The sequence below is a fragment of the Alosa sapidissima genome, chromosome 13, assembly GCF_018492685.1.
Source record: "Alosa sapidissima isolate fAloSap1 chromosome 13, fAloSap1.pri, whole genome shotgun sequence".
Taxonomy (NCBI): Eukaryota; Metazoa; Chordata; class Actinopteri; order Clupeiformes; family Clupeidae; genus Alosa; species Alosa sapidissima.
Window position 1 is genome coordinate 3,876,432 of NC_055969.1, and position 23,468 is coordinate 3,899,899.

General features: G+C 47.5%; 1 protein-coding gene across 4 annotated transcripts in view; it reads right to left on the reverse strand.

The window, feature by feature from the left end:
* The window catches only part of mapkap1 (MAPK associated protein 1), a 37,524-nt gene that overhangs the window by 8,807 nt on the left and 5,249 nt on the right, over window positions 1–23,468 (reverse strand). For all 4 annotated transcript variants that reach the window (XM_042059453.1, XM_042059450.1, XM_042059451.1 and 1 more), the window contains 5 exons: window positions 22,089–22,178; window positions 21,810–21,958; window positions 16,783–16,955; window positions 12,828–13,004; window positions 8,819–8,928 (listed from right to left, as the gene is read on the reverse strand). In XM_042059453.1, coding sequence (XP_041915387.1) covers window positions 8,819–8,928; window positions 12,828–13,004; window positions 16,783–16,955; window positions 21,810–21,958; window positions 22,089–22,178 — 699 coding nt within the window. The remainder of the gene's footprint in view (window positions 1–8,818; window positions 8,929–12,827; window positions 13,005–16,782; window positions 16,956–21,809; window positions 21,959–22,088; window positions 22,179–23,468) is intronic.

Here is a 23,468-nt window from a genome sequence, read left to right on the forward strand (position 1 = left end):
CACACTCATCATCAGGGAGAAGGGCACCGAGGTTATGGCATCTCTCTTCTCGTTTCTCTCTTTCCCGCTCCCAACTCTCCCTCCCTCCCTCCTTCTCTCTCTCTCTCCATCCATTCCTCCCTCCCTCCCACCCACCCACACCTCCACCAGCCTTAGAGTGCCTGGCCTCCTGAACAAAAGACGGCATTCAGCCCTCTTGGCCCCCGACGCTCTATTCATCTCTGGCCCCAGGCATGTGGAGGACGCCACGCTCCACCCAAACCTGGAGCCCCAATTAGATTCCCAACCCGCTCCTTCCCGCGTCTCTTCCCCTTCGCCAGCGCCACCACCGCCAGTGCCAGGGCCGGGACCCGTTTTTAGGTGACCTCTTTGGCTCCCAAACAGCCAGATGCAATTATCCGTCTCCACCAAAGAGGACGGCAATGAAATCAAGGGAAAAGGAAAGAGAGACAGAGTGAAAGAGAGACAGAGTGAAAGAGAGACAGATTGAAAGAGAGACAGAGTGAAAGAGAGAGCACGATGGAAAACAAAGAGTGATTCTAGAAAGAAAAAGATGGTTTTTTTCCCCCTCTTTTTTCTGTCTCTGGTACTCTGTTTTACTCTGTGTCAGGCGACTTGACCTCACAGTCTGATGTGGACAGGGGAAGTAGGGCCACCCTATTGTGCACCAGCTAAAGGTCTCTGGATGTGAGTGTGTGTGTGTGTATCTTTGTGTCTGTGTGTGTGTGTGTGTGTGTGTGTGTGTGTGTGTGTGTGTGTGTGTGTGTGTGTGAGAGCGAGAGAGAGAAAGACCAAGCCTGGAGGAAACCAAGGCACTTTAAAACACACATCCTGTGCAGCAATGCTACTGCATCTTCATTAACAAACCCGATTAAAGAAGCTCCTGGCGGCTCCTCTGCGTCTTAATGAAATATCTCATGGGGGTTGGCCGTGATGCGCAGGCCGCACGGCTGATCGAGTTAGCCCAGTGTCCAGTGACGCGAGGGGCCACGGCTACGGCTACGGCTAGCGGCCCGACTCTGCTCTCCGGGCGCACTGCATTCCGTCTGCGGAAGCTCTAATCCAATCAGGCCTGTCCTCGGGAATCAATACCTGGGGCGTCTGAGGGATGTCACAGGACACGGCGCTCCCAGAGGGCTCACACCCCCCCCCCCCCGGGCAACGCTCATGTTTCTCCATCACCGTGACTTACACGCTGACCACTAACGAGTCCTTTCTGCAGTGTCCACGCCCGTGCTGATAATGGAACACCCCGTCCCCGGTCAGGTCCTCCCCAATGTTACATCTCTTATTTCGCTTATTAAAGAGGTGGACAGTCCGAGTCTACCATTATCAACTTCCACGGTCAACGAAAGTGGTCTTAATGCAAGGCATATTAGGTAGAGATGAAGTCCCCAAGGGAAGGGAATGCAGAGATGGGGCCTACGTGGAGTGGGTTAAGGCGATTTGATACAGCTTCAGGATTGTGCAGGTTTTGTGGAGGGACAGTAGTATTATAGTTCACCTATGTGGAAGAGGAGCGTGGTGGGGATTTTGAAGGTCATTGTGGATTTTTTTTTGTGATCACCATATAAAGGCGTCATGGTAAGGAGGAGGAAGAGGAGGAAGAGGAGAAAGAAAGAAAAAAAAAAGCGCTGGCATTCTTAAGTAGGGCAAAGACTGTGGGCAATATTTACCCTTTTCTCAAATACCGTGGTTTCCAAAATGTCAACGGAGCCTCCGCACGCCGGCAACCTCCACTGAGAAAGAAAACAATCTGCCCGCGCTGGCCCCGAGGCGTCTCGCCGCTCAACAGGTCATCGGTGACCGACTTGCGGCCAGAGTGGCGAAGGGCCGTACAGAGCACCGCTGGCCACTGCACAACAAAGGCAATGAGGAGGGGCAAATCCAATTTCACCATGATGGTACATGTCCGGTGTGGTGGCTTAGGTGTGTGTGTGTGTGTGTGTTTATTTATTTATATGTGATGTGTGTGTGAGATTTTCTGCACAAAGGCTGTAACCTCCGCTCTACGGGCATGACACCGCGAAGCAGAAGTGTGTGACTAATTCAAAAACACATGAAATGACCTTTCAGATTCCCGACTGGTGCAGCTCTTGCTAGTGAGAAAGAGTGAGAGCGTGAGAGAGGGAGAGAGAGGGGAGAAAAAAAAGAAAGAAAGCAAAGAAAGCGAGAGAGAGAGAGAGAGAGAGAGAGAGAGAGAGAGAGAGAGAGAGAGAGAGCAAACAACACAACCTCTAGCCTCCAGATTTCTGCCTGATTCTGCAAAGCTGGAGGATTTACCCAAATGTATGCAGTTTAAGGTGCAGGCAAAAACAAACATGGATCCAGGAGAGCTCTCGGCCTCAAGGACAAACACCGAGCTGATAAATAAACCAGTCTCCATCTCGCACACCCTCCTGGAGGATGACAGAGAGAGAGGAAAAAGCAACAGCGGTGGAGGAGGAGGAGGAGGAGGAGGAGGTGGAGGGGTGCACAAACAAACCATAGAGAATCTTCCTTGCATCTTTGCACTGTGCTTTGACATGTCAAATCATTCATGAATATATGCTGACTGTCAATCACACATGCACAACCCACCCACCCATCCATTCTTGTGTGTGCTGCACCGTAAACTCACAACACCACAAGTCACTTAGTTTAACACACACGTATGAACATTACATATGCACACACACACACAGACAAACACACATGTCATATAAACACACAAGAACACACATGGCCCTGCTATGTGAAAATAAAATAAAAATAGCTCTGAATGAGGCACAGTGAGAGCGCTCCTACCCAGTGTACACACATCCACAGTCCTGGACCGCTCTCCATAAAGCATAAACACACACACCCTTGCCTCTCCCTCCCGGACGACAGAGCTCATTTGCAGTTCAAACACACACTGTGTGCCCCGAGCTCAGCCATCACCTCCTCCCAAATGTCAGCGCCGTTTACCCTGATAACACACACACACACACACACGGCACACACACACGGCACACACACACACACGACACACACACACACACACACACACACACACACACACACACAGACACACACCGTCCGCTCAATCCCCTCTTATCTGGTCCCGCAGACACTGGCAGCTTTAGAAGCCAGCGCCTATTCATCGCCTGCCTCCCGATTTCAGAGTCAGAATCAAAATAAAGGTCTGGCCAATCTCCAGCCAGGTGCCTTTTTCTCTGCTGGGGCTGCGCCATTTAAAAGTGGCCGCGTGTCTTTGCTCAAGCTCACGGTAGGGGAATCGATTCATTGTTCCGCCACAGCTGAATTTACCGGTTAGGAGGAGAGGAGAGGGCGGCGTGTGGAGTGTGTGATGAGGAGTGGAATTGTGTAGAGAGAGGGGGCACCAACAGACCAACAGAGGTCACACAGTCACACAGACACACACACACACACACACACACACACACACACACCTGAGGGCATATAGGTTACTGGACAACACTCCTTATTGCTTTCATTTAGCATCCCAACCCTGCATGTTTGTGATAAAGAATGACAACAAAACCGGCAAAATCACCTCTCTACAGATAATAAACCACACATCCACCTCTGCGTTCGCCAGAAATCCTTAAACTCAAGAGGTCTGTGAGGACATGTCTCTGTCAATTAAAGCAGGACCACCCAGGACACAAGCGAGACTTCCCCCCGTATAATGGCACCACTTCCCCCCATTGCACGGGGCGTCATTCGATTAGGGCCGCCGCTCATTTGCCAGATGGATAAGGCGACGGTGGCGTGAGGGAGGTGAGACGTGCATCTCTCTCTCTCTCCTTTTCTCCCTCTCTCTCTCTTGTTCTCTTTCTCTCTCTCTCACTCTCTCTCTCAATCGTGGCTCCCTCACCTGCCTGGACAAAAGAATAACTAATGCGGAGAGAGGCCCAGGTCCATGTGGCCCGCTGGACATGAGATAAGAGAGCGAGAAGGAGGGAGAGAGAGCGGGAGAGAGGGAGGAGTGACAAGAGGAGAGAAGCAGGCAGCGAGAGGACGAGATAGATAAAGAGAATGAGAATGGAAAAGAATGGAGGGAGCAGAGGAGGTGAGAGGGGGGAGGGAGGGAGAGGGGCAGGAGGGGGGGGGGGGAACTAGATAAAGAGTGAATGAGAATGGGAGAAAAGAGTGGAGGAAGAGGGGGAGAGAAAGATGGGCAGAGGGCGGGAGAGGAAAGGACAGAATTATCGAGAAGGACTGACAGAGAGAGAAGGCACAAAGAGAAAGAGAGAGAAAGAGAGAGAGAGGGAGGAAGAGAGAAAGTGATAGAGAGAGGCGTGCATGTGCATGGAGGTAGAAGAGAGAGACAAAATAGGAATGGGAGAGAGAAGCTAAAAAAAGAAAGAAAAAGAAAAAAGGAGTCTTGCTTCTCCAGCGAGTAAATAAATAATCAATACTCATCTAAATGCAAATAGGAGCGAGGGTGGAGTTTGGGGTAGGAGGAGAGGGGGGGGGGGGGCTGACTCTGATGGCCAGCCTTTTTATCAACTGCCCAATTTCAGCCCCTCCACCCTCCCACCCACCGAGCCCTTCTCAGACGCCAGTCCTCCACCTAATCACCATCAGTCAGCCCCAGCTTCTCCAAAGGGCCCGGGCTAAATGGGAAGGGATCACCTGAGACCTCCACCATGACCATTACCACCACCTCCACTGCCGGGGTCTTGAGACCACCGGTCATGCTCGGCTGCCCACCGCAGCTATTCTCTCTCTCTCTCTCTCTCCGTTTCTTTTTTCTTCTGCCTTTTCTCTTGTCTTTCACTTAGACCCCCCCCCCCCTCTCCTCCATCTTCATGGAGACCTGCCTTAGAGCCCTCCAGAGCCTTTTCTTCATTCTGGATGTCTGACGGAGAATGAACCCGCGCTGGCACATCCTGAAATTACAGAGCCGGGGATGAAACTATTCCGTCTCCACTCTGCACGCATGAGAGAGAGTGTGTGTGTATGTGTGTATGTGTGTGTGTGTGTATGTGTGTGTGTGTGTGTGTGTGATATCTTTTTTAAAAAGTCAGTGTCAGCCATCACGGCATTCCGCATCAAACCTCCTGAGCGGATGCAAATAAATAAAAGGAATAAACACATAAAGAGTCGAGATTCGCCGACTATTTGGAGGTGTGAGGTAGGTGGTGGTGGGGGGGTGGAGTGCTCTGCGTTAGCGAGAGGTTTTCCGACTCTGCATGTTTTTTTTTGTTTATCCACCAGAGCTGCTTCAGCTGGGAGAATAAAGTTGTTTTCCTCCCTTCTTTTTTCCCCCGAAAAGAACACACACACACACACACACACACACAGAGAGAGAGGGAGAACAGAAGAAACAGTGAAACAAGCAGAAGGAGACGTGTTCTTTCAGACAGAGCTGTCGAGCCTGCTGTTTTAAGGCTCGGCACAACAACAGTCCCAACCCACACCGTAACAACTCAAGACAACATCTCCAAGACAGCTACAGCTGCTTCTGAAGGCCTCCAAAAAAAGTAGTCGGTGGGCTGCACTCTCACTGCAGTGGCTCAGAAAACATCATTATTCTCAAACCAGAACTAAAAAAAAAAAACAACTCAAAACAAAAACTCTTGACGATAAAATTATATAATCATCATCACTGGACTCGCGCCCTCTAAACCCCATGAACATCAAGAGCTACAAAAAAAGGTTAAATCTGGTCCTTATTGTTTTCCTTGGCCACAGTTCAACAGTAAAGCTCACTGCTATTAAAATGATTATCCGTCATTACCGCCAAACACCACCGAATTATACTGCCAGTGACGCAATTGCCACAGGCTGCCGCTGAGAAAATGATCCCCCTTCCTCTGAAAGGAGTCGAAGCCGGGCATTCTGGGTAGGCACTCGCTGCGCTCCCCTAGGCCCCAGTTAAACACAAGATCTTTGACATGAGGGAAAGGAAGAACAAAAGTGCTCCTTGCCCCTATGTGATGGGATGCTGTGTGAAAATGTCAGCCCACACACACACACACACACACACACACGCACACACAAATCTGTGATACTCACACATAGTAACTCAATTTTACGGAGTGAAATTTAGATGTTGAATAACTAGTAAAAAAAAAAACCCAACAGAGTCTGTGTGGTGTCAAGGATCAAAGGACTACATTTAAAATATGAGATCTATTTTAAATGCATTTTACATGTAAAGGCCTAGCATTTAAAGAACACAAGAAAATAAGTACAGTAAGAGCTTGGAAGAGGTTGGCTAACTCCACTGGCTTTTGCATTTCTAGTACAGCCCCCAATACAGACAAAAGATAGGCTACATCTTATGGATATAAATCCCAACTGTCCCTTAACGTGAACATGCAGCCTCCACCAACGTTTGTCTTAGGTGGTGACCAGATGGCGCTTTTCTCAGACAACCGCTTCAGCCAGTGTACTGACATCTTATTTCACATCCATTCCTTCTTTCACATGAGATACACAAACAAAAAAGTCTATAGATTTGAAAGGCATTCACCACTGTGCCATCAAACCACCCAATTAAGAGCCTCAGTGGCAGGCAACTGGATGGTGGTGGGGTGGGGGGTGTGTGTGTGTGTGTGTGTGTGAGGCAGGGGGTCCATCTGCATTTACTGATGCCCAGTTTCCATTGAGCCCGTAACTGGCGCCTCCCCTCCGAGATGCCCGTCAAAGTTGGGGGGGAAAATAGGGAGATGTATTCATCCCCACCTGTCATCCAACTCACATTCCATCTCATCCTTCCATCTCCATCTCTCTTTTTACTCCCTCTCTTTTTACAACCAATATTTAATATTTAGCAGAGACTTTTTGTGTGTATTTGAAAATTTCTAGACTGACAGAAATGGGGGAGCGATGATTGACAGGCTGCGGACTTGACAGATGTATGGGGGGTGATTGACGGGGGTGGTGCACTGATGGCGAGGTGAAGCTGGGTAGGGGAAACTGACAGATTGGGCCTTTCTGGGTTTCCGCACGCTAACAGACCACTAGTGGGGCGCAGTTCATGATCACTGAAGTCACCTGGAATTATATAGGTCGATGCCACATGTTTGGATTGTTTACCACAACTGCTTTGCTCAGGTCTATCAATGTAAACAGCAAAAGAAGGCAACACATAAAAGACAAACAACATTATCTTACCAATTCTGTGCATCACATACAAATAGCACATCCGTCTATTTAACATTACCAGCTGGAATCAAAACATAAAAAAAACTGTAAAGATGTGATGAGCGGCAAGAAAGGACCAATTCATTGAACTGATGAAAACAACAAAATAACACTGTATTGCATTTCATTCCACTTGTTATGCCAGTGAGTAAGACAAGAAGAAAACACAGTGAGAGATGTGTACTTGTTTCAGGGGATCTACAGTATCATATAGGCTCTATATAAACAGAGAGGCATACAGAGAGCAGGGCGGACAAGCAGATGAGGCAAATGCTGCTTCCCAGAGACCACATCACCCTGAGCCTGGCCACTGTTCCTCTTCACTACCAACATCCATTTGCCATCATAGCTACATGTGCTATTACTGGGACCTGCTTTAGTTCAACTATACAGTAGAACATAGCTAGAGATTAGGAAAGTCTGCCTAAGTCAGGTTCACCCATGATAAGTAGTATTATGCATAAGCTGGGCGGGCTTCTGTGACATAATTTAAAGTAACTGAAATATTAATCGTAAATCATACATTTAGAGATTTAACTGTTATTATCATATGAACTAGTCATACAGAGTCCGTTTTTTTTCCCTACTTAATCACCCTGTCCCAAGCCACCAGACCTGGACGGCCCCTTTATCGCTGGACGCTCCACTACTTCATCAGTGTGCGACGGTCGGCGATCTGTTACCTCTGACTCTTTATATTAAATCCTCAGCCCTTATCTGATCCCCTGCAATCCGTCCCTGACAAATTAGACATCACACGCCAGCCTTATCACAGATCACACAAGGCAGATGGCTTCTCTCACACCTAGGGCCCGGCGAGGCAGCCTGTGTGTGTGTGTGTGTGTGTGTGTGTGTAACTGCACAAGAGAGCATTCAGTCTGTAACGCCCCCACTGCAGTTTGTGCAGAAAACATGTCTAGTTGTGAATTATGACTCATTTTTGGACCACAAAAAAGGCACACAGATATAAAAAACAAATTGTAAATATGACACTGAAAATAAGCTTGGGCTGCATCATGATCCTATCATTTATGATCTATGCGGCATATATGATCAGCTTCTACAGACAGCAGCGCCTCCTTGTTTTGACCGATTCTTCATTTTGAAGAGAAACAACAAGGCACAATGCAGAAACTTAAAAAAACTACAGCAAACTAGCAAAAGAAAAACTAAAATGGACGACTACAGCTTAGATGGACTAGAGGCTGACTGACAAGCCAGGTGTGTGATCAAAGATAGAGATGTCTTACCCTCGAACTCTGTAGGGAACACTACAAAACAATGGACAGGTCAGAAAAATCTATGTGAAAGGCATGTTTCAAAATAACACTGCTCCCTATATTCAACAATGAAAGGAGTGAAATGCAGAGGAATTGACAAACTTTAATGGTGGTCAGAATGGAAACGCTACTTTAACCATTTTCACCAATGACATTTTGACATTTTCAAGTCAATTGATTGTTTCAGATCATGTCATTGTTAAGTAAACCCTATGGTCATTTAATTTCCCTTTATGCAGATTGAAAGCCACAGCCACCATCCACTGCTACTATGGAGGCAACTGTGTGAATATTCTGATAGGCTACTCTTCCCATTCCTTCATTTATTTCTGCAGCTCCCTAAGGTTAAGCAGATGACAACACCATTTCCATAGAGCAAGGAGCAGATGTCTTACCTGAGCCTTTCTGGGAGCCCTTCCTCTTCTTCAAGGCCCTCTGCAGGATCTCCTTCATGGTCACCTTCAGGCTGTCCACTGGGATCAGAGAGAAACCATGCGCCGCATTTCTGTACACACACACACACACACACACACACACACACACACACACACACACACACGAGAGAGAGAGAGAGAGACAAGATAGAGATTGGAACAAAAATAAATCCCACTCCTGGTGTGAAGCACAGCACAAGGGCAATTCAGGCAGACAACCACCCATCAGCAACGCCCTCTAAGGTGAGCCAAGGTCACCAAAACATGATTAGTCATTCTGAACTCCGGGTGGTAGATCCAAGTGTCTCTCTGTGTGTATGTGCACGTGTGTGTGTGTGTGTGTGTGTGTGTGTACACGTGTGTGTACTGTGTATACAGATGACATATTACAATTTTTGTTCAAAAATATGTTTTTCTGATTGTAGATGATGACTTCTTCACAGCACAACAGACACCCAAGCCTTTGATGATCATAATGCAAAAACAACAGCCTTCAGTGGACAAGGGCTACTACAAGAGCTACTATTTGGCAGCTGGCTGCGTAAACAGGTCCTAGGCCAGGGCTGCTACGCCTGAAGATGATGGAGTGGACAGAAGGAGCTCAAGCCCTCGTCCCTGACCTCTTCCCCTTTTATTCCTCTATCTGCAGATGTGCTCTCAAGACCACGGGGCGTATGGGTGAGCGGGGAATGCGGGTGTGTGGGGTTAGGTTTGTGTGTGTGTGTGTGTGTGTAATGTGTGCCAGTGCTTTCTTCCTCTAACCCTGCAGCGATTCTTACAATCAACAAACAAAAAAACAACCCAAGGCCACACACACACACCACGGCGACTGCTGCTGACAGCCTCAGCAGGCCGGACTTCACGTCGGAACAGAGCTGGTGGGGCAGTAGAGGGCCCAGGGCCCCTGCACCGCCTCAGAAGGGGGCCCTTATCCCTGCCTCCCTCCCTTTCTCTCTGTCTCTCTTCCTCTCTCCCTTTCTCTCTGTCTCTCTTTCTCCCTCTCCCTCCCTCTTTTTCTCTCCCTCTCCCTCCCCTTTCTATCTCTCCCTCCCTCCCTCCCTCCCTTTCTCTCTCTCTCTCTCCCTCCCTCCCTTTCTCTCTGTCTCTCTTTCTCCCTCTCTCCATCCCTCTCTTTCTCTCTCTCCCTCCCTCCCTCCCTCTCTTTCTCTCTCTCCCTCCCTCCCTCTCTGTCTGTCTCTCTCCATCCCTCCCTCCCTCCCTGTCTTTCTTTCTCCCTCTCCCTCCCTCCATCTTCTTTTCTCTGCGGTGCCCAGGGTTGAAGCCTGGCTCCGGGCTGGTCTCTGCTGCCACATCAGTGGGCAGCTGCTCCTGAAGGCGGCAGCTGACCCGGCGAGTGTGCCGCGCCTCAGGAAGCTGAACCTGAACCTCCAGCAGTCAGGCCCGTGGAGCACAAGTGAGGGAAAAAAATAAATAGAAACACGACCAGACTAGAGAGAGCAGACAGCTGGGTCTTCAGAGGAACTGGCCACTCTCAAGAACACAAATACACAAACTAACCACAGCTATGAGCCATTCTGCAGATCTTACAAACCTACAAATGACTTCATTTGAATTTTAAAATAATTAAAAAAAAAAACATTACGATGACTAAAAGACTAACTAAAATGGATCTGGGCCGAGGTCAGGGTTATTACATTAGGTCATGTTTGTTTTTAGTTACGCTTCTTAACAAATCTCATTAAACGCAGACAAAATTATTCAGCTCAGTGACACCTACTTACACAATACTTCATAACTACATTAGCAGATGTAGTTCTCCGTGGAAAGCAGCAGGACAGCTTTTGCCATACGTGCTTATGCTGCATTTTCCCCTCTAATGCTACAGTCTGCATCAGACACTGCTGTGTGGCTCTTTGTTGTCGCTCGCTGTTTCTGGGTCAGTGCTGACCACCAGGAGCGTCCACGCCACCGTCTCCCCACACACACACACACACACACACACACACACACACACACACACGCGCACGCACACACACCAACCCTCTCAGCAGGTGCGTCACTCAAATCCCCCCCCCCACCCCTCACCGAGAGCCAGGAACTATCTGGCACAGGCCTCTTCAAACCCAATTAGTGATTACAAATTAAGCGCGGGCCCTAAACGCTCTCGTAGACAAATTAACCAAACAGCTGATTAGTGCCCTTCCCTAGGCACAGCGTGGCAGGAATCTAATTGAAAAAGCAACACACGAAAAATAGGGGGAGGCCAAAACTAAAGAGTAATCAGAATAATAATACAAGGGAGGTAAATGCTGTGAACAACAAAAGGGTTTTTGTTTTTGTTTTCAAATGGATGAGGTTCAGACTGCTCATAAGCCATCACTTACCTGAACGTAAAGTACAGAATCGGAGAGGTACCAACGAAGGGAAAAACATGGGACTTGCTGAATTTGTAGGGGGGGAGTGGGGGTGAGAAATGTCTCCGAGCCCTCGGTTGGCCCCAGCACAAACCATCTCGCCTCACTGCGGTGTACCAGCGACGCCAGACACTTATGGGAACGACCCGAGATGATTTTTCCACCTCCGGCGCTGGGAGGGGAGTTTATGATTAAGGGACATGGGCGGAGGAGGGTGAGGAGAGCGTGAAGCGTGGCCCCACAAAGGTCTCAGTGTGCGCTGTGCCCGTAGCAGCGGTGGGCTCCAGCCTCTCAACGCCAACACATCGCTTGGGCACGACAGTGAGGCCCTGCTCCGCTCAAGCGTTCGTTCGTTTGTTCATTCGTTCGCGTGCCGGCCAAACTGCCCTTCAATGTCAGCGCTGTTCCTGGTCGGACAGCAGAAACACTAACCAGCTTGCAACCGAAGCAGAACAGAACTGCCCACCCCAACCGCTTTCAATCGCTGCCCACGTAGGAAACGTGTAAGAGAACGTCTGAGGTTTAGATCACAATGCCCAAACAAAACGAAAAAAAAAAAAAACAGACATCACTTGACGGAATCCGTCTGGCCCATGAATCACACTGATTAACGTGATGACAGAGCACTGGGGGGCGATTGGCCTTTTTCAGCTAATACCACAGCACGTCTCAAATACCTCCCCAACCTCTCAGACAGAGTCCTCATTTCCCCATGCAACCCCCCCCCACCGCCTCCCGTGAAAAATGGATGGTAGCCCTAAGCCATTGGAAAAGCTTACAGGAAACTACAGGAAGCTGTTATCTAATCATGAAGCAATCATCTCATCATTATCAGAATATGCAAAACAAAACAAAAAAATCCTACTTCAAATTCAAACAATATGCAACTGCTTGAAAAAGTAGGCAAAACCAGTTCTAGCGCTTCAATACCACCATGTGTTTCTCAAATACGTGCATGCATGCTACTGAATTCTTGGGTGGAGATCAATCTGTAAATAAAGGGAGGTGTGTGTGTGTGGGTGAGGGGAGGGGGGGTTCCCATGTTTGTTTTTCACCAAACTTTTTTTTATTTTTCCCAGCCAGGGAAGCACAAATCTGCACAATTTCCCCATCCCAAAAAAAGTCCCTTGAGTAATTTCTTAATTGATGGCGGGCCTCTGAAGCCATTGTGAGTGGAGAGAGAAATGACTGCGGATTAATGAAATGGAACAGGGAGGTTTGAGGTCGGCCCGTCCGCTTCTGAGTGTGTGTGACAGTGAAAGAGAGCGGACATGTGCGCTGTGTGTGTGTGTATTAGTGTGTGTGTCTGTGTGTGTGTCTCAGAGAGTCTTTGTGCCTGCACAGTGTGTGTCTGTGTACATTCCTGAAAAGTACATTATGTGCTCACTCTCAGTACTTGTTTGACAGAAGAGTACAGTACAACTGTACAGTAGATTACAGAAAGACAGTACAATAACTATTGAGTGTGTGTGTCCGTGTGTGTGTCCGTGTGTGTGTCCGTGTGTGTGTGTGTCCGTGTGTGTGTGTGTCCGTGTGTGTGTGTGTCCGTGTGTGTGTGTGTGTGTGTCCGTGTGTGTGTGTGCGCACACACTCACATTCTCACAAACAGCGACTGCTTGGCGGCCAGGCCGGGGGAGGAGTACTTCTCGACCAGGGCCAGTGTGCTGAAGCCGAACTTGTGGATGGGCTCGTTGGAGTCCAGTGGGGGGAAGTCCGTGTCCACCTCCCCGTCGTCCTCGGCGATGTGCAGGCAGTAGGCATTCACGTTCTCGCTGCACGTGGGACAAACAAAACAGGACGATGACAGTGAGACACATACAACAAGATTAATCTCTCAACAGGGATCACGGTCAAATTCATAATCTGAAATTAAAAGACAATACTTTAACAATACAAAACTCAGAAAAGTGCCTATGAACCATTATGAACCAGCAGGTCAGAAATAGAGCAATATTCTCAGAATCTCTGGGGGACTACGGCAAACGCACTTGATCACAGAGATGATCAGTAAGGATCGCTAGTAATCAATTCTGGAGGATTTCCATTCTGCAGCAGCATGGAAAAGCTTAACATAATCGTGATACATAACAACTCGCTTGACCAACAGTTTTGCCATCATTGTTCGTCTCCAAATCATGCGTAGCCCTTTTGCCTGCTTGGACAGACAAAAACAGACGCTACTGCAACAACCCCCCCCCCCCCCCCCCCAAAGAAAACGACCTCTACGCGACGACTCCCTCTCCCTGTGCCCCTGAATCGCCTGGCTAGACTCCAAGTTTCCAAGTCAACACTACAAAAAAGGGGCACGACTGCCTCGGGCCCCCACAACAAACAACGCAAACATCCAGCAGCACAAACATGGACACGATTTATGCTGTCGGGCAATTAAAGACAGGGGGCAATTACAGCGAGGGTAATTAAAATAGAGAACAGAGGGGGCACTGTTACGATGTGCCCGGCTACTGTCTGGGTATGCAGGGACTTCGATGAACGCTAGCTCTGACCCCTTCTCTCCGTGGTATCACCCAAACATGCCTCACTCGTTAGTGAGAAGTGGAGTAGGCCTATTCCATGACTGTAAAGACAAAAAGAAAGCTGGACAGGCTAGAGATGAGATGAGTGGGATGTGTGGATGAAATCTGTGGCCAATTATATACGATCCATGGACACATCCATGGATGCAAGTACCACAGGTTCATTTCTCTTTCTTCTCTCAGATGTTTCAACACTGAATTGCTAGACCCCAAAAGAGGACTACTCTAGCACAAAACAATGCACTTGTGAATATGAAATGAACAAAGTTTCGAGTAAATGCGAATGGAAAATGTTAATTAGATAACCAAGAACATGAAAATATTCTCAAGGGCTCACTCATGTCACTGCCGATTAAATATTAGTACTCCACCACATAAATCAAATCAAATGTTAGATCTCCCCTAGGGTCAAGCTGACTTTTCTGCTTTAAGTTTTCTGTGTAATTTATGCAGATACTGCTCAAAGGTCAATCATTTTGAAGTGGCTGATATTACAAGCGGAGTCAGACAAGAAACTGGCCTAATATGTTTTGTATGATAGGTTCAGCTCAATAAAGTCACGGTCATCTTCATTTGTAATTTATTAATGCAGACTCACAATTATTCAGTGTCAGATAGTCCCCAGTTTCCCCAGTTTATAAAACTGGAAGTAAAAGGAGTGGTGGTGTGTGTGTTGTGTGTGTGTGTGTGTGTGTGTGAGTGTGTGTGTGTGTGTGCATGCGTGCGTTGTGTGTGTATGTGTGTGTGTGTGTGTGTGTGCATGCATGCGTTGTGTGTGTATGTGTGTGTGTGTGTGTGCATGCGTGCGTTGTGTGTGCATGTGTGCGTTGTGTGTGCATGTGTTGTGTGCATGCGTGCGTTGTGTGTGTATATGCATGCATTGTGTGTGCATGTGTGTGTGTGCATGCGTCTGTGTGTGTGCATGTGTGCGTTGTGTGTGTATGTGTGTGTGCATGCTGCGTTGCGTTGTGTGTGCATGTGTGTGTGCATGCGTGCGTGTGGTGTATGTGTATGTGTGTGTGCATGTGTGCGTTGTGTGTGTATGTGTTTGTGCATTTCGGGTGAAGGTGTGAAGGCCTATCGTGAGGATTTGAGTGTGTGTTTGCGGTCTTGTATGGGTATGTATGTGAGTGTGCAGCGTGTCTGTGCGTGTCTGTGCGTGTGTGTGCGTGTGCGTGCGTGTGGGTGGATGTGTTAAACCCAGAGAAGAAATATCTTAATTTTGCCTGACACGCTCTCGCAGGCACGGCCTGAGTGGTAAGGACTGATTGTCAGAGCGAGTGTCAGGGCCAGTGCTGAGAGACACTGGGGACAGCCTGAGGGGCTATCAGCCATCTGAGAGAGACGACATCTCCCCCTCTCCCTCTCCCTCTCTCTTTCCCTTTCTCGCACTCTGTCACTTTCTCCATTCCCCCACACCAACCCTCTCCCTCTCCCGCTCCTCACCCCATCCTCCTACACACTAACCCACTCTCTTGCTCTCTTTCCTCCTCCCTCCATCTCTTGCCTCCCACACTTCTTCACCTTTGTGCCATCCTTCCGTCTCTCCTACAACTACCTTCCACCTCACTTTGGACACTGATGCCTTCATAATAATAGTGCAAAGATTTCACAATGAACCTGGACAATACTCCAACAAGCTCCCCCAATATATTCCCAAGAATAAACCACCACTAGCACCAAACCCAACTCAACACACCTCTAATATAAAACGGCTAACTACACTATAAAGCAGTATCCTATTATATAATGATAAAATAGAACAACACTGGAAAGCAACAGCCCATCTCATGCCCATTCCCCCCACTCCCCCTTGTGGGCTCTGGCGTGGGGGAGGAGGGCTGGCGGCAGGCCGGCTGGCTGGAGGTGGAGGCTGGCGGTGAGCTGCGGTTCCCAGCCCCAACTCCTGCCCTCTATCCCTCTATCTGGGGGCTCTCTATGGCCAAGCCCTCCTGGGAGACAGAAGAGAACGGGACGGTGGTGTGGTGGTGTAGTGGTGGTGGTGGTGTGATGTGGTGGTGGTGGTGTGATGTGGTGGTGGTGGTGGGGCCTCTCATTGCTATGCTGTTCATGTCTCACCTCAGCCGCTGACTGTCAGGGCTGCTCTTTGTTGTGCTCTCTTTGGGCCCAGCTCTCGTTGTTGTTGTTGTTGTGGTTGCTACTGCTGCCTCTTTTTCTGTGCAAGCCCCCCCCCCCCCCCCCAACCCCCCTTTCTCTTCCTCCCTCCCGCTGACTCTATCCTTCTCTCTTCACTGCGCCCCGTCTTGCGGCGTTAACTCTATAGCCTGGTCTCGGAGCTCCTCGTTGTCTCGGCTCCTCTCTCTCGCACCTCGCTTTTATTACTGTATTCACGCTCAATCTGGCAAAATTATAAATCTTCATATTGTGCCACCGAGCAGGGAGCGCATTCTTGCGCGGAGCGGTGGCCAAACCGAGGTACTATTCAACACAGCGATGAGAGAGTGAGAGAGTGAGAGAGAGAGAGAGAGAGTGATGTGAGAGAGAGAGAGAGAGAGGAGAGAGAGAGAGAGAGAGAGAGAGAGAGAGAGAGAGAGAGAGAGAGGAGAGAGAGAGAGAGAGAGAGAGAGAGAGAGAGAGAAAGCTGCCTGTAAACTGAAAGGTCATGGCTAACATGGGCAGAGAGGATCGGAGGAAATCATAGACGTCCCATTCAGCAGGTGACGCGAGTCTTGAGTGCTACCTCACACAGGTTAAGTTGGACTAGAGTGAACCCAGTGACACCACACTGTCCCTGCTGCATAGAGGCACTGGTCATGCTTGTGAAGTCCTTCATTTTAGAGCATCCAGAGAACAACAGAGCTAACACTGCACTGCATCAGGGAGCTGACGTGTGGGATGTGCAAGTCATGTCAAAACATTTTACATTTTGAACACACCTTTACTCAACTTACATTAAATGCATATTTGTCAGCGTACATTCATTGTTGCCATGGACTGAACCTGGCTGGGCAGCTTCAAAAGGACTAGGTTAGATGAAGAGAGTGTGTGAACTCACTTGAGCTTGGGTTCCCGCCCCTCGCTGGTGTACTGCCAGCAGATCAGACCAATGAGGTCGTGAACCCGTGCATTCGCCATGGTGACCACAGTCATGGGGTGCACCTTTTCTTGAACCGACTGCATCGAGAGGTAGACGTCGATTTTTTTGGTTGCTGTGGTACCTACATGGCCCTGGAAGAAGAGAGAAGAACAAGTCAGAATGCATACACTTCCACAGCACATCGATTTCAGTTATTTAAACCAGTCCTTTTAGGCAAGTCCATCCACTCGGCGGCCATATTGCAACGCTTTTTGGGCACTTATCGGGCATCTATTTCGGCAGAAATGCGCTGTGCGCAAGGCTTCAGGACACCAACCTTGCTCCAGTGGCGAGATCACAACACATGATTGGCACAATGTCTTCACAACACATCACTTGATTGGCTCAATGTATTCACATGTCGCCGTTTTGTCAGGGAAGGGGTGGGATATGTGTAGACATTGGCGTTACAAACTAACCCCATGCATTTCTATGGATGATTTTTTGAGTGCTGTGTCTCCTCATTAGAAAGTCTCTGTTTAAACTTGAGGAATCATAGAGAGCTTGGGCCTGTTAAAGACCACAATCAAATGTAGTGTAGAGCCCAAATAATAAATAATAAATAATAACAAATAAAGTATTGTGTAAATAAAGTACTGTGGATCATCTGACTTGAAACATTAAGCTCGAGATGGGTTGTCAGTCGACATGTTGCAAGACAAAAAATTAAATGGCTTGTTATCCATCCATCCGTTGTGGGAGAGGGGAGAAAGTGGCAACGTGCAAGTGCGAAACAAACAAAGCATGCGAGGGGGGGGGGGGGAACAGGTGCACCAGGAGGAGAGCGCAGCGCAAAGAAGATGTGACAACCTCCACCCAATCCGCAGAAATGTCTGGAGAGGAGACAAAAGGCTGCTTCTCTCTCCAGAAAGGTGTGAGAGCCCCGGGGGTGAAGCTAACGCAAGGAGGCGGAGTGGAAACTCGCTCGACACCTCTGCGCTCGCTCCACACCTCAGAGGAGGAGGAGGAAGAGGAGAGGAAGATGAGGAAGAAGAGGAGTGAGGAGGAGAAGAAACAAGGGATGAGAGTCTTTTATCTATGCACCCAGCCAGTGGTCACGGAAGACCACGTCAGAGAGCTTTGTTCTGTCTGCCTCTGTGTTTGTTTGTTTTTTTCTTTCCAAAATTATTTATCACTGAATCCTATTTTTCATTTGGGTGGGTATGGGGGGGGGGGGGGTGGTGGTGGCGGCAGTGTTGGGAGCTTCATCAGCATGGGTGACGGTGACATAATGGGTTTGCTGTATGCTCCATGCCTTGCGGTGACAGCAGCGATCCCTTAAACGGCCGCATTTATTGTTTTTTAATCGAGGCGGAGAGCTGGCGTTTGCCAGAGCTCCCTTCTCAGCTGACCCGCGGATAATGATGCATCCGCCGCCTCGGCGGCAGCAGCAGCAGCGCAAAACGCCAAATTATAAAGTCATTTGGAGTGCAAAGCGCCCGCTCCACCATCCAAGATGGGGGGGGGGGGGGGATCCAGCTGTTGCCACAGGGTCCGGTAGGCGCTGGCCGGCTCGCTTTGTGGCACTGTGAAAAGTGTGTGGATAATGTATTTAAGCCTTCATCATGGTTTAGCCCCCTTCACCTATGCATGGCAATAAATACTCATAAAAACAAATAGCCTGATGGGTGATTCGGCGTCTGAGCGAGACAGACCAGCAGCATATGTAATTAGTTTGTAATGCATGTTGCGGCTCGGGCCAAATGTGGTCATGTCATATTCAAGCATTGGTCAATGCGGATACTTATGCCAAGATAAACTGGGGGCGGGCAAAGCAGCGCTACGGAGGGGTGACTGACTGGAAAAGGGGGGGGGGGGGGGCTCCCAATCCAGGATATCTGTCAGAGAGGCTATTTCTCCGCGTGGCCAGGTGGGAATATTTTCAGGGTGATGGAGAAGCAGGAAAGACGCCAGAGCAACATGAGTCCGTGAGGGGAGATTACCGCCTGACACTGATGGTCAGACGATCTGTTTCTATAAAAATGTCTAAGATTAAGATGTCTATGGAGAGAGACACAGGGAATGGGAGGAAATAGCCAAGCATCTCATTCTCACCCTTACTGGCTACATTCTGACACAAACAGTGACTTGAATGATTAATACACACCCTGACCCTGATATATAATATAATGCCCCAAAAATGTATTTGTGCCTAAAGTGGCGAGTGGGGGTTGGAGCTTCGAAAAAGAGCCATTATTCAAAGAGAAAATGTCCCTAGTGATGGTGATAATCCACCATTTCATCAACCTCATCGTCTGAACGAGGCTGTCGTCTGAAGCCTAAATGTAGATACTCCTTTACAACTAAAGGCCTTGCCGTGTTTTATATGTTCATTGTGTTAACACTACAACAGTGTTGGGAATAAATGAAGACAATTCCTCTAAGGATATCTTCAGCCACTTTATAACTTCAAAAAGTACTTCCCCAGTTAAACTGGCACATTAATAAAATATGCTGTGATTGTGATTTGCTTAGAAGCTTTTCCAAAATAACATTCATAGAGCTTAACTCGCAAACAGAACGTCATGTAGAGGACTCATCCATTTACAGGTCATTCATAAAGAAACTAAATCTGCTCTCAAATGAACCTGAAATCTAAAATCTACCTGAAAATGTCTGTTGCTCAAGTTGGTTTGTAGAGTGCGGATGGTCTCTGTCTCTCTTTCATAGCTGACCTGTGCTTGAACTTGAGTGGATTTAGCACTGCCATGGGGGAGTGACAGCTGAACACAGCCTGAGAGTATTTCCCCCTGTGAGATCAAGAGGCTCAGTTGTGAACTAATGTTCCATGGTCTTTATTTAGCACCAGTGACCAACATCACAAATTAGTCTCCTGAAAAATCCAAAATAATGCTTTCTTTGAATACGCTGGAATCTCATGTTTTATAGAAAAAAAAAAAAGTGTTATAAATTATGATAATTTAGCGATGTTTGGTCTTCAACACACCCTTTAACAGGCATAAAGCATGCTGCTCATAATGGATAAACCATTGCAATATTACAATGCAGGTTCATTTTTAATGTGTTTAAATGCTTTTTAAATCCAATTGTCTTTCATGATTGCTTTAGGCCTTAGTACTTCCATTTTTTTGCTTGTTAATTTAAACATGCTACACCAACCATTTTTTCCAACACTTGAGTTGCATCTGGATGGTTTTAAAACACAAAGCTTTCTGCCCTTAAACCGACATGGGCATGAACAAATTAAGTTGTCCGGTGGGTTAAAATCGGACACCAAACTCAACCACTCTTTTGTGAGTCACTGTGACTGAAGAGCAGCCAGGACACACTTAGGATTAAAAATAAAACAAAAGATTGCCTGCTGATTATTATCTTGTCATCTTGACTGAGCCTTGGGCGTTTCAATCATGTCCTAAGCCCCTTTTAAGGAAGTTAGATTGTCGCTGCTAAATTCTCATCTCTGCAGCACTCCGAGCAGCCAACTCACGGAACTCTGCCCCCGCACTTGCTCTTTAATTGTATCCCTCTGTTGTAATAAAGGCCTGTGATGTAATAAAGGGCTAATGTCTCCATGGGAGCAGGACTGAGTGCGGAGAGGCTGGTGGCATGTGAATGCCTCGGCGCTCTGACAACCTGCCATTACCTCAGCAAGAGGGGAGCAAACCAAAGGTCCACCCCCACCCCCACCCCCACCCCCTTCACACAACGAGAGCCTGGAGCCCTTTATAGCCAGGGCCGGCTGAGGGCCCTGCTGGAGTTCAATTTGTTATAAGCTGAGAAACCCGAAGAGTGAGCAGGCGTGCGAGAGCTACATTCTCTCCACATTTGATTTTTCTTTCCTCTCCCTCCCCCCATCCTCTCCTTCCACTTAATGCAAAGGCCACTCAGGTAAATTAGAAGTTCTATTTTAAAGCTGAACATGAAGATTAGCCTCAAAGTTACACTGGCACTGAGCACAAATGTGATTATTACACTTACACAGCTAGGCTTTTTTGTGATGTATGAATGGATAAATGGTACCAAATCAGTGTGCTCTTTTTGAACATGAGAACAAGCATGAAAACTCATCTCAGCACTTAAGGTCCATTTCATCCTCGTATCAACATATGAAATCATTACTGCACAAGGTCAAAGAACTGGAATATTTAAACTCATAATTACACCAAAAGGTAAAAATGTGTCAAATCTAAAAAAAAAAAATTGCTTTGTTTGGATATTCTACGTCCACAACACAAACGCCTCCTGGACACAAACCTAGCGAGCGAAGAACAAATGAATGCAAAACCTTCCCATCCCCATCCTTTCCGTGCTTCACCTGTCGGCACATAAATCTCCGAAACGCCGGCCTAATTCGATCCGCATCCCGCTGCTGACACTCTGCGCCGCAAATTTCATTACGGTGACTGTACTTTTTAACTGCTGTCAGAGTCAAGCGGGGTTCATGTAAACATCGGCCCAGGGCCCGGCTAGCGCTCGCCTCCCATTACGCTCGTCTTAAATCACAGCCCCGCCATGAATCTTAATCTGCCACTGATGCTGTTAGAGGTCCGGACACACACATCACACACACACACACACACGCATAGAGCACGACATACACAAATACACACCACACACAGAGCGCGACATACACACATATACACCTCACTCATCCTCCCAACCACTCACACACACACACACACACACACACACACACACAACAATTAACCCGACCCTAGCAATTTACAAACCGCTTTAGCTCCCACCTTTTTTATCTCCAAGGTGCTCGGAGATAAAAATATAAAAATGACAGATGGGACAGCCATGAATTGTCATTGCAGCATTATCTGGCGTTGGGTAAACTCCCACGAAAACGTCCTCGGGAGGAATCACTTCAGGTGGCACAGCAGCTCTGCCAAGTCAGCTCACTTTTTCAGGAACGTGAACAGCATCCAGCGTCACCAACAGCAAACTAAAAGTTGATGCTGCGCGCGTTGGCACATTACCTTGCCGTCGAATTTGGAGTACTCGTTGAAGGGGTTGTTGAGCTGCTGAGGACACTGCTCCAGCCGCAGGGAGAGGGTGGACTTGGTGCCCGTGCTCCGAGGCCGCTCCTTGAAGTCCTTCTTCTCAAACAGCGAGCCCAAGTCTTCCGCTGAGGACACAGGCAGACAGATACAGATGCAGAGTGACTGGAGAAACTATCAGAGATGTACCCACATTTCACAGAGCACTAAAGACACTGGAGAGTTCTGTTGTTGGACCAAATGTATTTAAGAGGATACCTGACTGGGAAGAGGATCTTTCCTTCCACTGGATATTTTTGCACTTGATCTGGTTTTGTCTCTCCTTCCTCAGTCGTTCCAGCCTTTGAGCTAAAATATGAAGACACCAATATTACTGAACAGTAGAGAATCAAAGGGAACACAGGCGGTCCCATGATTATATATATATATATATATAAGCATATAGATCATGCTTAGACCTCTGGATACCATTGAAGCTGTAAGGTCCAGTACTACTTACCAGGGGTCAGTGAGACTGTGTTTAAGATACTAACACATAAATACAAACCGCATTACTATATTTTACTACTGATACCGTTTTTCTAGATCATGATGAGATTAAACAAATAATTACCAAAGGACAGACAAATAAAGAAAGAAAGAAAGAAAAATAAAAATAAAAATATAATCGCTTCCAAGTCAAATGTTTTAAAACAGTGCTGTGGGTATACAAACCCGACATTTTAATTACTTAAACTTTTAAAACAGTGGCGATCGACATATGATAGCCGTTTTCCGCCACCACAAACCTTCAAACCACAAAATTTAGCCTGGATTTCAATTTCTGGGGCTGGTATTGACCATCCCTCAGAACAGTGTGCTGCCGTTTGCCATCTCTTTAGGAGCGGCGTCAGCACCTGTCTGACATGCCACCCAATCGCTTGGATGGATATGTGGTGAGGGCTATCAGCAACATCACGCGTCACAAATCGCTTCGCCCATAGTTTATGGCACTATCCGTCAAATGAGCATCACGCCAGGCTGAGTGATGGTGTCACAGGAGCTACTATGTCAGCAAATCCACCTCAGTAAGAAGACACTGGCCAATCCAGCCCAGCAGATTCCGACCCCTGCGTTAGATGCTAAAGTGTAAGCATATCTGACCATCACTCAATATACCGGTGTCAGTCGTAATTATGTGCCTGGCAAATTCAAAAGGTTGAGTCCACTTTCCAACAGTGACATGTACACCAAAGGCTTCTCTAGGACACAAAGAATGCTTAATCTCTATGTCACTCTACACAATGCAAAGCCAAGGAAAGATTAATTTGTTGAAATGCTACCAAGACAAAAATATTGACCGTTTCATTTGGCTTTTTAATGCATTATCCATCTCTCATTTTCAAGTGGGTTACACTGTAAAATGTTAAGCATAATGATATTGCTTCAACTTATGCAAGTGTTCTGATTCATTAGAACTGAAAGAGCACCCTATATTGCTTTTATGAAAACTAAAAACATACTTTCATACTAATAAACCTGCTAATTAATTCTTAAAACTGGACAAAAAATTAACATAAAATAAAACAATTGTCCTTTGCAACAAACTTTAACAATCTAAGTATCCTCTTTATAACTTCATAAAATAATCTCCTGTGA